We start from the raw sequence: 14,493 nt of genomic DNA on the forward strand, positions 1-14,493 counted from the left end.
GTGTGTCGTATAGTCTATAAAATACATGTTGTCCATATGAGATTGAACTGCAACCATCACACTTCACAATGGATTTAGTTCACACGTAAGATGCGCTCTGGTTATTTTTCATGTTACTCGACACACTAAAGTTTTGGACTGGACATAGCTATGATTTTGGACTTGTGTAAATTGGTTTTGGATTTGTGCCTGTCGTATATTTACTTTATTTGCAGGGCTTTAGAAACAGTGCGTGCTTACATTTGATTAGGAATATTTGGTTGAAGAGGGAAACAGGAGTTGGTCCATAAGTGTAGGTGTTGGGGAGTGCAATAGTGCTTACCTAGGAAAAGACCAATGGCATATAATTATGACGTGTGTTAAATCTGCAGGAAACAACAATGAAGCATGGAAAGAGCTGTGGGATTTCTGAGGCAATGACAGCTGAAGAGAATGGACAATTTACTAAATTAAATTTCATTTGATGAATAAATGAGTGCAAAAAGGCTATACGCTCAAAATAAATAAGTTAGTGGTACTAATTAATGTCATGTAGTAATCAGGAATGTGTATGTTACAGAATAAATAGTATTTGAATAAAAACAATCTGTAACAACAGAAGATATTCAGGTATGATACTAAAATTGAAAAACTGAAATAATTATAGTAAAGCTGAATAGATTGTTGTACAAAGTAGAGGTTCCTGTAGTAGTTATGTTAGTTATATACTTCAATGTTGTAATTATTCGGTAACTTTAATACAATTCATATCAGGAATGCCAGTATTTTCTTACTGATCATTGAATATGAGGTTCAAGATTGAAATAAGGAAGCAAATAAAGAAAATGTCATTTAAGATACAATTTTAGCATGAAGTTCTTGGTTCATATACCGGGAAGGATGGAACAAAAATAAAAGCAATACATCATAGTTTGATTTTGAAGCTCTGTCCTTGCAGAAGCAAACAATTGGTTTTTGGTAACTATGGAGTTTTAACTTGCAAGTGAAGTTCAGTCAAGGACATAGCCAAAGGCGGAGGGAGAGTCTAGAGGCGCGCGCACACGCACACGCACACACACACACACACACACACACACACACACACACACACACACACACACACACACACACACACACAGGCCCAAATGAAATTTCACACATCATGACCTAGTTGCCACGTAGTGAAACTGGAAGATATTTGATTTTAAATCATACAATGAAAAAAGGATACGCACTGTCAATAACCAAAAAGGCAATTGATAGATTTAAGTTATCCATATATCAACAGCACTATCAGCTATCACCCATCCATACTTTATCCAACAAGACCAACTACAGCACATTGTTGGCCTTTCTTGAGCTCGGCTGCTTTATTCTGTCACTCAGTTCAGTCCTCACATGCAAATGAAATCAAGGTAAAGTGCTACCATTTACTGCTTTTGTTGCGTGTGCTGTTGTGATAGTTTCTAATTTACAGGTATGTTTGTAACAAGAAAGAGTAGGAAAACCAATTCTAATTCGTCTACTAATGTTAGGTTACGTTACAAATATGCACGCACTACCATGACAGCCTAACTACCTATCTATAACAGATTATGTTAGCACTGGAGTCACTGTTTGGAGACTGGTAGAACTTTCGGGGTGGAATATTTCAGTATTTCACAAGGTAGCAGAGCAATAAACATAATTACAAGTAACATTAAATTAAAAACACTGCATAAAAATACACTTGCATTTGCTGTGTCACCCAAAAACTGTGTTGACCAATGAAAATATCACCCAAGTGGCGATGACTGCATTCTTTAAAAATGTGTGTGGGATGTGTGGGGTAAGCTATGAATCACGAGCAGTCTGGTAATGATGTACCAGTTGTAAAGGGACTGTATTGTCCGTTCATTTCAATAAAATGGAAGAGTTTATTTACTAAATAAAATAGTTCTGACTTCATTCAAATTAACTATTTCTGAGAATTCTAAAAATGTAGAGTATTTTTTTCACACCAAAATCCACGTAGAAAAAGCAGGCCAGAAGAAGAGATTCAGATGCATGATAAACCCTAAAAATCTCAACACCTAGAATTAAAGGAGTTTCTGAACACTGTGACATACAGATGATGATCAGTGTGAATTGATTTACCATACTGACAACTATAAACAGTCTGATTAAATGACAGCGAAAGTATAGAGTTTTCTCATTTCAATAGCGTGAGTGAATGGAACTTCACTCACCACCTGCAAGTATGAAATGAGGACAATGGCCTACAGTAGTCTGGATTTTATCAGTGAAAACACACACACACACTCACACACACACACACGCCACAATAGCAGTTCACTCTCAAAGTCACCAATGACCTTTTTAGAGGACTATCTCAACATTTGTCTGAAATGACTTGGAGCAGTGATGCATGTGGCCAGCCATTTATCTGGTGGTTGGCTACCCCTCGCTGTTTGTTGTGTCCACCTGCTTAGCTGAGTTAGAACATGTTCACTTACCATGTAGTGGGCCTGGGATCGATTCCCGGCCGGGTCAGAGATTTTCTTCACCTTTGGAATGGGTGTTGTGTTGTCATCGTCGTTATCATCATCACCACCACCAACATGCAAGTTGCACAAATTGGCATCACCTGAAATAAGACTTGCAACCCAGTGGCCAAACTTCCTAAGATGGGGATTCCTGGCCAACAATGCCATATGATTATTTTATTTTTTACTGTTTTTTTTTTAATTAATTTTTTTATCATTGTTCATTCTCTCTTGGAAAACAGAGGGTAGGTCCTTGTGCACACTACTAAATGGCAATTTCAGCAACATAATATTTATGAAATTATCTATATAAGCTATTCATTTTTATTTATTTCTTTGCGACTCTTCCACACTCGCCAGTGAGGGGTTTGTGGCCTGTAGTAATAGCAAGTCTGTACACCCCTGACTTAGAGAATTTTGCTAAAAATCTGAATCAGGATGATAGGAGAGGGATCTGAACAACACTATTCACATACATGAGTCTGCTTTGTCAGTCACTATTTATTTATTTTCTGTTTTCATTTCTCATTTATATTTCATTATTCCTGCTGTTTTCCTTTCCATAGTTTTTCTGCCTCCATTATTTACTCTGCCTTACTTTTATTGCCTTTGTAGTCTTTCTGGCACTCCTATCACCAGCCACTCGTTCCTATCCTGACTGGTCGGGTGTACGCTCTGCCACTTAATGTTAGTTTATGAACATGGCTCTAGGTGCCTTTTTCATTTCATTCTCGTCTTTTTACCAGAATTCATAACAGAATTCTCTGGGTACCTTTTCTAAATAATTCTCAGGCTACAACATCCCTTCTTCTCTTCACTCAAAGACTCTAAGTTGGAGGGGGGGGGGGGGGGGCACCCTACCGCTACTGAAAATTTGTGTTCTAAGGTCTACCATTCTATAAAGAAACCAGTTCTTGCAAACAAAGTGACAAAATCTTCCACTGGTCCTCCCCCTGCTGTGCTACATAACCAAATCAGTGGGTTCACGCAATTCATAGTGGTGATAAGACTGTGTGTGATATAGATTTTGCTGATAAAATGGCTTTGACCACAACCAGCACTATTCTTCTTCTTCTTCTTCTTCTTCTTCTTCTTCTTCTTCATCTTACACTGACAATGACAGTAAACAATAAACCTCTTCACATTATAATTAGCAAACTGGGTAACTTACTGTCACCTTTGCTATCTTGTTCCAATTGTTCAGTAAGTTCCGCAACAGCTTCAGCACCTCCAAGATAACGCTCAGAAACACCAATCCTGGATAGAATGCACTTTGCTTCCCAACGGCGACGTGCTGAACCTCGTACAGATTCTGTTCTAGGCCTTGATTCCGCAACCAAACTTGCCCAATCTACACCCAAAGCGTCCCCAATGCCTGAGAGAAACATATTAAGAATTAGTGGTTGAAGTTGCATTATTGAATTTAATTAAAGAAATTTAATTATATTATTATGTATATAAATTAAATTAATTACTTAAATTACTTTTAATTAAAAGTATTTTTTACAATCTAAACCTACTTCGTGTAAGTTAACTCTATGCAGACGTAGTGAGAAGATGACCACTCATCAACCTTAATTATGTGATGTTCTTTACAGAATTCTTAGTATCAAACGGCAAATGTGATATCTCACATTAATAATAAATTGACGTAAGCAATAAAATGAACAAACATGTCTAATCTTTTAAATTTTCTTGTATTATAACAACTACTTTAGCTATCAATTGAATATAACATTCCACTAATGTCACATTTCATGCTAAAATACTTGTTTCATGTATTTGAAACTGGAAATAATGATAAATTTAAAAAAATCAAAACATGTTTCAACTCTGAGTTAGCAAACATCTGTCTTTACAACAATGTTTTTAAATACTTTCAACTAGTTACAACTCATCCAAGCAATCTAAGATGGTTGGTTGGTTGTTTTGGGGAAGGAGACCAGACAGCGAGGTCATCGGTCTCATTGGGTTAGGGAAGGACGGGGAAGGAAGTCGGCCGTGCCCTTTGAAAGGAACCATCCCGGCATTTGCCTGGAGTGATTTAGGGAAATCACAGAAAACCTAAATCAGGACAGCCGGACGCTGGATTGAACCATCATCCTCCCGAATGCGAGTCCAGTGTCTAACCACTGCACCACCTCGCTCGGGCAATCTAAGAATTTTAAGATTTATAGCTTTGGTGTCTTCATTAATCAGCACTATCGGGCACTGATTTTAGTTTTTTCATCTGCATGGAACTCGTAAATGATAGGGAGTAGCAATTAAACTCATGCTATTCTTGCCTTGTGCCACTCCTCCCACCCAATTCAAATTACCAACTTCTCTTTCAGTGCATTTGTATTTCCTACTTTTTATATTTCTCTACTTATATACCTCATAGCACCAGTCCTTTGTAGGTCTAGACACATGAACTGGGTTCTCGACTCACAATTACTTTGTCTGCATCACTCAGCTATGGTATAATTAACTTCTTCTTTTTGTGTAACATTACATGTTGCATTGCCTGCAAAGTCTTTGGGGCACAATTTTGAAAGCTGAACAGAATTCAGTATCTTCTGTCTTTCCAACCACTGCTCATCTTTGCTTCTTATGGCTACAGTAAAAACCTCAAATTAAGCCAATTTTGAACAATTCCCATATCCATAAAAATTATAAAACTGCATGCATATATGTATGTTCTCATCTCCGCCTAAACCACTGAACTGATTTTAACAAAACTTGATACACACTGTGAAATATGTAAAATACATGTGATGTGTGTACAGAGCAAAGCCATGGGTAAAAAGCCCCTGCTAAGCCCCTGGAAACATTTCAACCGCACTTGGCACTTATATTACTTACTACTTGGGAAAAATATATTAAAAACAAAGATTCCAAGACTTACCAAGCGGGAAAGTGCCGGCAGACAGGCACAATGAACAAAACACACACACAGAATTACTAGCTTTCGCAACCGATGGTTGCTTCTTCAGGAAGGAGAGGGAAAGACGAAAGGATGTGGGTTTTAAGGGAGAGGGTAAGGAGTCATTCCAATCCCGGGAGCGGAAAGACTTCCCTTAGGGGGAAAAAAAGGACAGGTGTACACTCGCGCGCGCACACACACACACACACACACACACACACACACACACACACACACACACACACACATATCCATCCGTACATACACAGACACAAGCAGACATATTTAAAGGCAAAGAGTAAGGGCAGAGATGTCAGTCGAGGCAGAAGTACAGAGGCAAAGAAGTTGTTGAAAGACAGGTGAGGTATGAGCGGCGGCAAATTGAAATTAGTGGAGGTTGAGGCCTGGCGGATATCGAGAAGAGAGGATATACTGAAGGGCGAGTTCCCATCTCCGGAGTTCGGATAGGTTGGTGTTGGTGGGAAGTGTCCAGATAACTCGGAAGGTGTAACACTGTGCCAAGATGTGCTGGCCGTGCACCAAGGCATGTTTAGCCACAGGGTGATCCTCATTACCAACAAACACTGTCTGCCTGTGTCCATTCATGCGAATGGACAGTTTGTTGCTGGTCATTCCCACATAGAAAGCGTCACAGTGCAGGCAGGTCAGTTGGCAAATCACGTGGGTGCTTTCACACGTGGCTCTCCCTTTGATCGTGTACACCTCCCGGGTTACAGGACTGGAGTAGGTGGTGGTGGGAGGGTGGTGAAGGGTGAGGGTGGTGAAGTTTGCACCATAAGAAAGTGTGGAAATGGGAATGTGGGGGAAAGGGGTGGGGGGGGGGGGTGGAAGGAGGCAGCAAGTGCATGAAATAGCAATGCTGCACAGACATCAGCAATAGCAAGTTCCTGCAGTGCACAATAGCATGGAGGAGTGGACTGGGAGGGAGAGACTGAACAGAGGAAGGGGAGACTTTGGGGGAGAGGGGGTGAAGGTGGAGGATGAGGGAGTTTGGGCCCTTGGGCAGTGGTGGAGTGGGCTGTGGGCCAGTGAGATTAGCACATATAGCATCCAGAAAGATAACAGAATAAGGTTGCATTGGCATGACATCTCCCATCCATGTAATTCAGACTGTTGGGGAAGGATTGAGATGATAGGAGTAGGGAATCAGACACTGAAATTGAGCATAATGCGCTTTGCAGCAAGTTCAAACACTGTTTGACCATCTCTGTATTTGGCCACAGTTCGGCGGTGTCCATTCATTTTGGTTGACAGTTGGATGGTGCTCATGCCCACATAAAATGCCGTGTGGATATTGCAACAGAACTGGCATATGATATGATTGCTTTTGAAGGTGGTCCTGCCCCTGATGGGAAAGGATAAACCTGTGATAGGACTGGAGTAGGAGGTGTTGTGCCTGTGTATTGACCAGGTCTAGCACCAGGGTCTTCCACAGGAGTGTGGCAACTCAGATCCATTTCTCATTTCAAATTCCTATCAAGTTAAAGTTATAGAAATATTTTGTGAGTCATACTATCTGAATTGTATCAAAACTGTATCGTTTTGGATTGATCAGATCAGCAGGCAGGATATGTCACATATTGGTATAATCTATCCATTTGGAATACCAATGTATGTATAGTTCAACAACTGTATTCATTTGGGGGACACCTGAGGACCATATTCTTAATCAACTTATGGTGAAGTTACCAACTGCTGCAAAATACAGTGTTTTTTATATTTGAAAACTATGTCAAAACACACAAGTGATTCTAGGACAACGCAAGGATCCAGGGAAAATTTTTTGGATCAATATTATGACGTTTATCTGATAATAGTTCCTAAGTAAAACATTGTATTAGTGTGTAAGTAAGATAGTAAACATTTGTTAGATTTTTTTTTAATTAACCTTTACCAGCTTTGGACTCCTCTTGCAATTCCTCATCTGATATATCCTCGAAGTCCAGATGGTCAATTGTTTCTTCATCATGTGGTCTGTCATCCATTCTAGAAGCACCAAAAATCTCTCTGAAATGACATGCAATACTTTAAATTTATAGAAAGGCAATTATGTTTGAAGTAAGATTCCATCATGACAATAGGACAAGCTGACGATCTGAAGTCTACTGGAGAAGGAGAATGAACATCAGCATGTATTAAAAGAGCTTGCAACTTCGAAAATGTATAAGTAATTCAATTACACAAACAGAATATGTTGATCATTCTATATTAAGTTTTAAACACCAGAATAAATTCACCATTTTCATACACCTAATGAAATGGACATTTTATTTATTTTTTAACAAAATTGCTGCTATTTGTATAAATTATTCACATATACTAAGAATGTTCCGTGTCTATATGTTTGGTCAAATATGCTCACCTGTTATCAGCTTCTCGTGCTGAATCGGACACAACCAATGTACGCTCCTCATGCTCTGCAGCGTCGTGATCCCCACCTTCTTGATCCTTCACACATATGGATGCAGCTAAGGATGTCGGTACCTCCTTAGCCACCTGCATGTTACTTGGTACATCCTGGAATAATTATGAGAAAAATATGATAAGAAATAATAGAATGATTGCCTATACAACTTATCAACACAAAGAACTGTATAATGAATGATTAATTGGTTTTCATTTAAAAGTAATCTGTATTCTGAATTAATCCAGAAAACACCATGTGCACCAGAAACAGTGACCTGTTTTAAACACTATACAGGTGGTGGGCAAAAATATGGAGACACAAAAAGCAACACATTACCATGCCTATTATGGTGTAAGAAAACTGTTGGCATTCAAAACAGCTTCCAGCTTTCTCGGAATGGGTAAATACAGATCCTTTATGGCTTTCCTGCAAAAAATGCCAAGTTCAGATAATAATAATGGAGGTAGACAATGATCTGCACACTTCTCTCCATAGCAGACCATAAAGGCTCAATAATATTGAGATCTAGCGACTGGTGGTCACAATTCATCCTCATGATCACAAAAACCAGTCGTACACGATGTGAGCTGTGTGAACAGGGGTGCTGTCATCTTCGAACAAATATTGTACTTAGGGATGGACCTGATCAGCCAAAATGGTCACATAATCCTTGGAAGTAATATGACCTTGCAGAATAACCTTGGGGCCCAAGCAGTACCATGATATGGCTACCCAAATCATCATCGAGCCTCCACCATGTTTCACTCTCTGGACGTAAACTCAACCAGAAGTTGGGAACAGTGTACAACAGGACTCATCCAACCAAATGATTTTCTCCCACTGCTCCACAGTCCAGGTCTAATGGCTTCGCTACAACTTTTTCCTATTATGGATATCTGCATAAGTGATGGTGGTTTTGGAAATCCACCTCGCCCCAATTCCCTGCTTAAGTAGCTCCCTTCACGTTGTTTTGGTGCAAGTGCGTCATTCAGTTCTGCAGTGACTTCTGCAGTTGTCCTTCTCTTACTTTTTGTCACATTGCTCTTCAATGATACAGACTTTCATCTGTGTTGCGACTTAGTGGTTGATATTATTCTGCTTTCCTTGTATGTGGTATAAATCTTTGATATTGTGTCTCTTGAAACACCAAAGACTTCAGTGTTCTTGTTTACGGAAGCACCCACCATATGAGCACCAACAATCTGTCCATGTTCGACATCACTTAGCTCCAGCATAATTCACTCGTATCTACACAAAACAATGTTCTGACCGTGACTTGACACTTACTACATATTGTGGACACTACACACAGGTGCTGTTCTTGGTGGAATAAATACAACACAACAAGCATCTGCATTTAATTTCAAGAATGTAATTCTCCCATTTCCATATTTCTGCCCACCCCTGCATTATGGCATGAAGAATTAAAACTACATATGATTAACAATATACTATCGCTATACTGCTCAATAGTATTTGTAGCTTTTCTATTTAAATGTAATGCTATAAATCATACATAATGCTGCTACTCAGGACATAAACAACTAAATAAATAAGCAAAAATAAAAGAAATAGTGTTGCTCCCTCTTCAGTTACAATAACTTGCTGCTGTTTAATAGGACTGGCTAATTAAGCATGTTTTTAATTTATTTTGACTTGGTAAAGATTCCCATTTTCTTGCCATATGTTAGAGGGGAGAGAGCATCAAACTCCTATCTTAATTTTTGACAAGGAGGCATGGTGTACATGAACATTATTTTTGTGTCTTGTATTGTGACTGTGCCAGCCACAGTTAATCTGCACTTGATTTTTATTATCAACAACAAAAACCATTTACTGAGAAAGGAGTATAAGAACTAAAACATATTTAAACAGACATCTGCGAGTTGTATAGTTATCTACTTTACACACCATTCTTACTGCTCTCTTCTACTGAATAACCACTCCATTTACTTCAGTTGCATTCCACCAGACAATAATTCCATATGAAAACAGGTAGATATAATATCTAAAATAAGTCAACACCTTTGTTTTTATGTCAACACAATAACTGTCTACTTCTAAGAGCAAAACATGCTGAACTGAGCTTCTTGAGTACTTTATCTATGTTCTGACTGCATTTTAACTTGTTATCTGTAGTAACCACAACCAACTGTGGGAACGCCTTGGGCTGCAGATCGGAGCCGCCAGGTGGGGAAGCCGCCTGCGGTGGAGCACGCACCAACGGGTAAACACAAGGACGAGTCGGACGACATGACCAACAACAACCGACTATAACCAACCACGACCGACTATGACCAACACAACAAGGACGAGATAAACAACGGAGGCTTGTAGAAACCACAACACCAAACATCAACAGTAAATCCACTCGGAACCAGAGCAAGGCAAACGTCAACAATGAACAACGACAAGAACGCAGTACCGCCAAGATAGAAACTCAATCCAGAGCGAGTACCAGATTGACTGGACTAGGTCAGAGCGGATCCCTATATGCGAAACCGGAGGGAGCGGCTATTGGCCACTGTCTGCACGTGGCGTAGCGGTGGCACCCTCGCTGCGCGAGAGCTGCTGCACAGAAAAGCCTCCGCGGATGTGGAGCTCTCTATGGGCTAACCACATCCATGTGTTCTGGTGCATGTTCAACTTCTGCGGTGTGAGGTATTCTTGTGGGACTTGCCCCCCCCCCCCCCCCAAATTACGGCATCATCATCATTTTTGTTACACAGTCTGAGACTATAACCCTCTGCTTTCTGTTGAATAATTCAATCAAAGCACAGTTATGTCATTAATGTCACAACATTTTAGTTTTCAAAGTACAATTTTTTGGTCCTCACAGTCACTATGTAATCTAGGAAGCAAGCCATTTATAGTATAATTGGTCCCACCTTGTAGTAGCCTTCCATGATGGAATTTGTCCATTCCAGCTGATGTAAAAGTGTAGACAAAACAAATCTTGTGTTTATAGATTACACTATATCCATATGTAAAAAATGCTTTGATAGCAAAAGAATGATGATAATTAAACTAACACTCTGTACTGATTGCTGTGTACACTGGGCTGCAATGCAAAACCCAGCATGACTTTCAAAGTGGAAACACACTGAAATTTCCTAGCAAATTAAAACAGTGTGCCAGATTGGGACTCAAAGCAAGGATTATGCCTTGGCAGGCAAGTTCTCTACGAACAGAGCTACCTGAGCATGACATATGGCCCATTCTCATAGATTTGTTTCCTCCAGTACCTCATTTCCTATCTTCCAACCTTTAGCTACGAGTTTTCATCTGCCAGGAAGTTCCACAACAGTGAACACTCTGCAGCTACACAATGCTTTTAACCTGTGATCACTCATGCTTGTGAAAAATCTTAACGTTCATTATTTTACTGAAATATTTAAATATATTTAAAAGATATTGAAATGTTGATCTAGAAATCCTTTCTTTGACATCTCTATCTGAAATTCATGCATCTTTTGTCAGTCAAATTACAAATAAAGGTTACAGATAGTGGTTTTGTCTGAAGCAGTGCACACTGTCAGATTTTTCTTTTCTTACATAGAAATTATTATGTAACAATATCCAGTGCATTCCTAAAACACCATCTTGCTGCTCTTTTAGTCTGTTAATTTGAGCTAGTAATATGTGAATCAGTTAATTTTTTTTCTCCTGAATGTATTCTGTGTATACCCAATAAGGTAAGTATTCTTACTCAAATTTACATACTGCATCAATCCGTTACACCGAGTACATGAAATGTTCTGTCAGATGTTGAAATGTATACAATTTTACAGTGAAGGAGTCATGCCAGATGAACAGGCACTGATGTAGCTAGAGCAATCAGCAATGAGAACATCTACATCAAGTGCCAGTCTTCAGATACTGGCGAACAGCTTGAGCATGAAGAGACTGACACAATAACAGAGCAGTCTGACCGCAATTCTGAAACTTATTCAATTTGTGACATGCATCAAGGTAGGGATGGAAAAACAAAATGGTTCAAGCATAAAACTCCTCCAGTAAAAACTGTTCATCAGCTTCTAAGTATAAGGTGGAAGCAAAAAATTCAAAAAACATTCAGGATTGTTGGAAGCTTTAATTGACTGCATTGTACAATACACTAATCAAGAAGTAGACAGAATGACAGCAGATTATACAATGAGTACCTGAGACTTCCCATAGACCAATTTTGAAAACTTAAGTGTTTTTCTTGATGTTTTATACCTCACATGAGTGATCTAGCTCAGATTAGTAAAATGGGAGTGAAGTTAAACTTAGTTATTCATTTACTGTGATTATTTCCAAGTACTGTTGACAGAGACGTGAATGTATTGATAAATTGCATGTGAATGTAATGATAAACTGTGTAACTACTGCATATTAATTTTTTTTAGGTTAAGCAATATATGTGTTTAATTTTATGTTTAAATATATTTATAATGTGTTGGTAACACTAAGGAAGTAATTTACACAATAAATGTATCTCTGTATGGAACTTACAGCTGAAAACATGACAGCAATATGTGTGAACCATTGTGGTTAACAATGCAATGTATACACCTGCTTCCTAGGAAGCCATGGGCAATAGTGGTATAAGTGCACTCCATACACAGTTTTAATCCCTAGTGCTTAAATGTAATCAGTCAATATTTCTGCCACAATCTGTATCTTAACACAATGAAAACAGATATTCTAATTACACACAAAGGTTGCAAGCAAAAAATGGAAATGTGAGAAATAGAGAGGGCACAGGCAATTATAAATCAGAAAAAAGGGAGAGAGGGGTGGGGGGAGAGGGCGGGAGAGTGGGAGAGGGAGAGGGAGAGGGAGGGAGGGAGGGAGGGAGAGAGAGAGAGAGAGAGAGAGAGAGAGAGAGAGAGAGAGAGAGAGAGAGAGAGAGAGAGAGAGCACAAAGAACTATAAAACAAAAAGCATCTTTCTAAATCAACATTCTATAAGCAGTATGTGAGAGGAAAATAACAAAAACTGGCTCAGAAATTGTATATTTAATGCCACTAAATACAGAACCTCATTTAGCAGACTGTGATATACATAAATGTTGACTGTTTTGGAATTAAAAATGAAAGAATGTTGACCAAAATATGAGACTTTGTAAAATCATAAATAATATTGTAATGAAACAGCACTTTCCAATTGACCATTCTGAAATTTCTTCATAATTTAAAAGTTCAACAAATAAAATTCTGAAGAGAAAAACCAAGAAAAATTGCTCAGAAAGCTGTTCAGGAATTGAATGTTGTGCTAAAGAATATGAAAAATGAACTGAAGTTGTTGGGTACAGATGATCTGATTAATAAATCACCGAGCATGTTGAATATCATGAGATCAAGAAAGAACAATGAACAATTTTAAATACCAGATAGCACAGGAACGATACGATGCTTTAATGACAATGGATTTGTTTGTTCAGAAAGGCACTCAAAACATAGCATACAACTTAAATGTAAAATGTGGTTTGTTTCTCATAATATTATCCGTGACCCTGACACATGGAATAAAAAAGGAAACATCAAACCATTTCAAGAGTATAAAATGAAAATCCAATATGATCATTCTCAAATAGGACAACATCCAGCTATATGAACAACCTACCTTTTACAATGAGAACAACAGTCTGAACAATTTCACTTACACTGCAAGCTTCTGTAGAAATACACTCAAAACATGTGTGTCCAAAGCATATTCAGTAGAATAATGCCATGGATGCAGAAATTAGGTCAACAAAATGTATGCATTATGGTCTTAGTATATATAGCAACAATACTGTTGTGATCTATGATCATATTCCAGATTTTATCAAAGGACCTCAAAGAAATCAAAAAAGAATATAAACTTTGTTACTGGATGAAATTCCACCAGACATTTGCTATTTACTGAGCAGCATTCACAAACATTATTTTCAATATGTATGATAACTGTAATTATTCTAAGGAAAAAAGTAATTACACATATGAAAGGGGTTGCTGTTTTCAAAGGTATAACCAAATCAATGAATACTAGAGTGGACTTCCATATATTTATAAGCCTCTTCTAGCTGACTCATTACAAATATGAAATAATTAGCTGGAATGTAAGCGAAGTACCACAACTGCCTCTGTATCACTAGCCTCAGAAACTGTTTGTAAATAAGGGTAAAGGAAAGTTGTATATTGCAAAAAGAAATAACACTTTAAAAATGACCGTCTTTCACGTTAATCTGCTGATGATATTAAATATTCTCATGGGCAAGTTGTGTGTAATATATGAAAACTCTGTCAGACAAGGACAACAAGGAAGAAGTCAGCACACTTGATTACAATCTCATTAATTATTTACTTTCCCAAGTAAGAGTACTCTGGGTAATACACCAATCACGATGTTTATAATATTTTGGAGTGTCATATATAAGCGAAAATGCTGTATTGTAATTTTTTTATCCTGAAATTAATTTTTCATTAGCACCCCCCAACAACAATTGCAAATTCTTCATGTCATCATTCAATATTCTATGTCTTCTGCTGGCTAAATCTTTACTGGGAAATCTTACTTGAAAACTAAAAGCCCAGCAGCTATGGACAGTCACGTCTGAGCCCATGTAATGCTCTTACATACATGTGAGACATACCTAACAATGTAGCTCAAGCAGTGCACATCACATG

General features: G+C 38.3%; 1 protein-coding gene across 21 annotated transcripts in view; it reads right to left on the reverse strand.

Annotated features, from left to right (window-relative positions):
- Window positions 1-14,493, reverse strand: part of LOC126321101 (zinc finger CCCH domain-containing protein 13-like) — a 229,314-nt gene that overhangs the window by 9,388 nt on the left and 205,433 nt on the right. For 5 of the 21 annotated variants that reach the window (XM_049994147.1, XM_049994156.1, XM_049994159.1 and 2 more), the window contains 3 exons: window positions 7,793-7,947; window positions 7,319-7,437; window positions 3,676-3,879 (listed from right to left, as the gene is read on the reverse strand). In XM_049994147.1, coding sequence (XP_049850104.1) covers window positions 3,676-3,879; window positions 7,319-7,437; window positions 7,793-7,947 — 478 coding nt within the window. The remainder of the gene's footprint in view (window positions 1-3,675; window positions 3,880-7,318; window positions 7,438-7,792; window positions 7,948-14,493) is intronic. The other 16 variants (XM_049994167.1, XM_049994162.1, XM_049994154.1 and 13 more) reach the window with 7 other exon arrangements.

The sequence above is a fragment of the Schistocerca gregaria genome, chromosome 2 (assembly GCF_023897955.1).
Source record: "Schistocerca gregaria isolate iqSchGreg1 chromosome 2, iqSchGreg1.2, whole genome shotgun sequence".
In the NCBI taxonomy this organism is placed as follows: domain Eukaryota; kingdom Metazoa; phylum Arthropoda; class Insecta; order Orthoptera; family Acrididae; genus Schistocerca; species Schistocerca gregaria.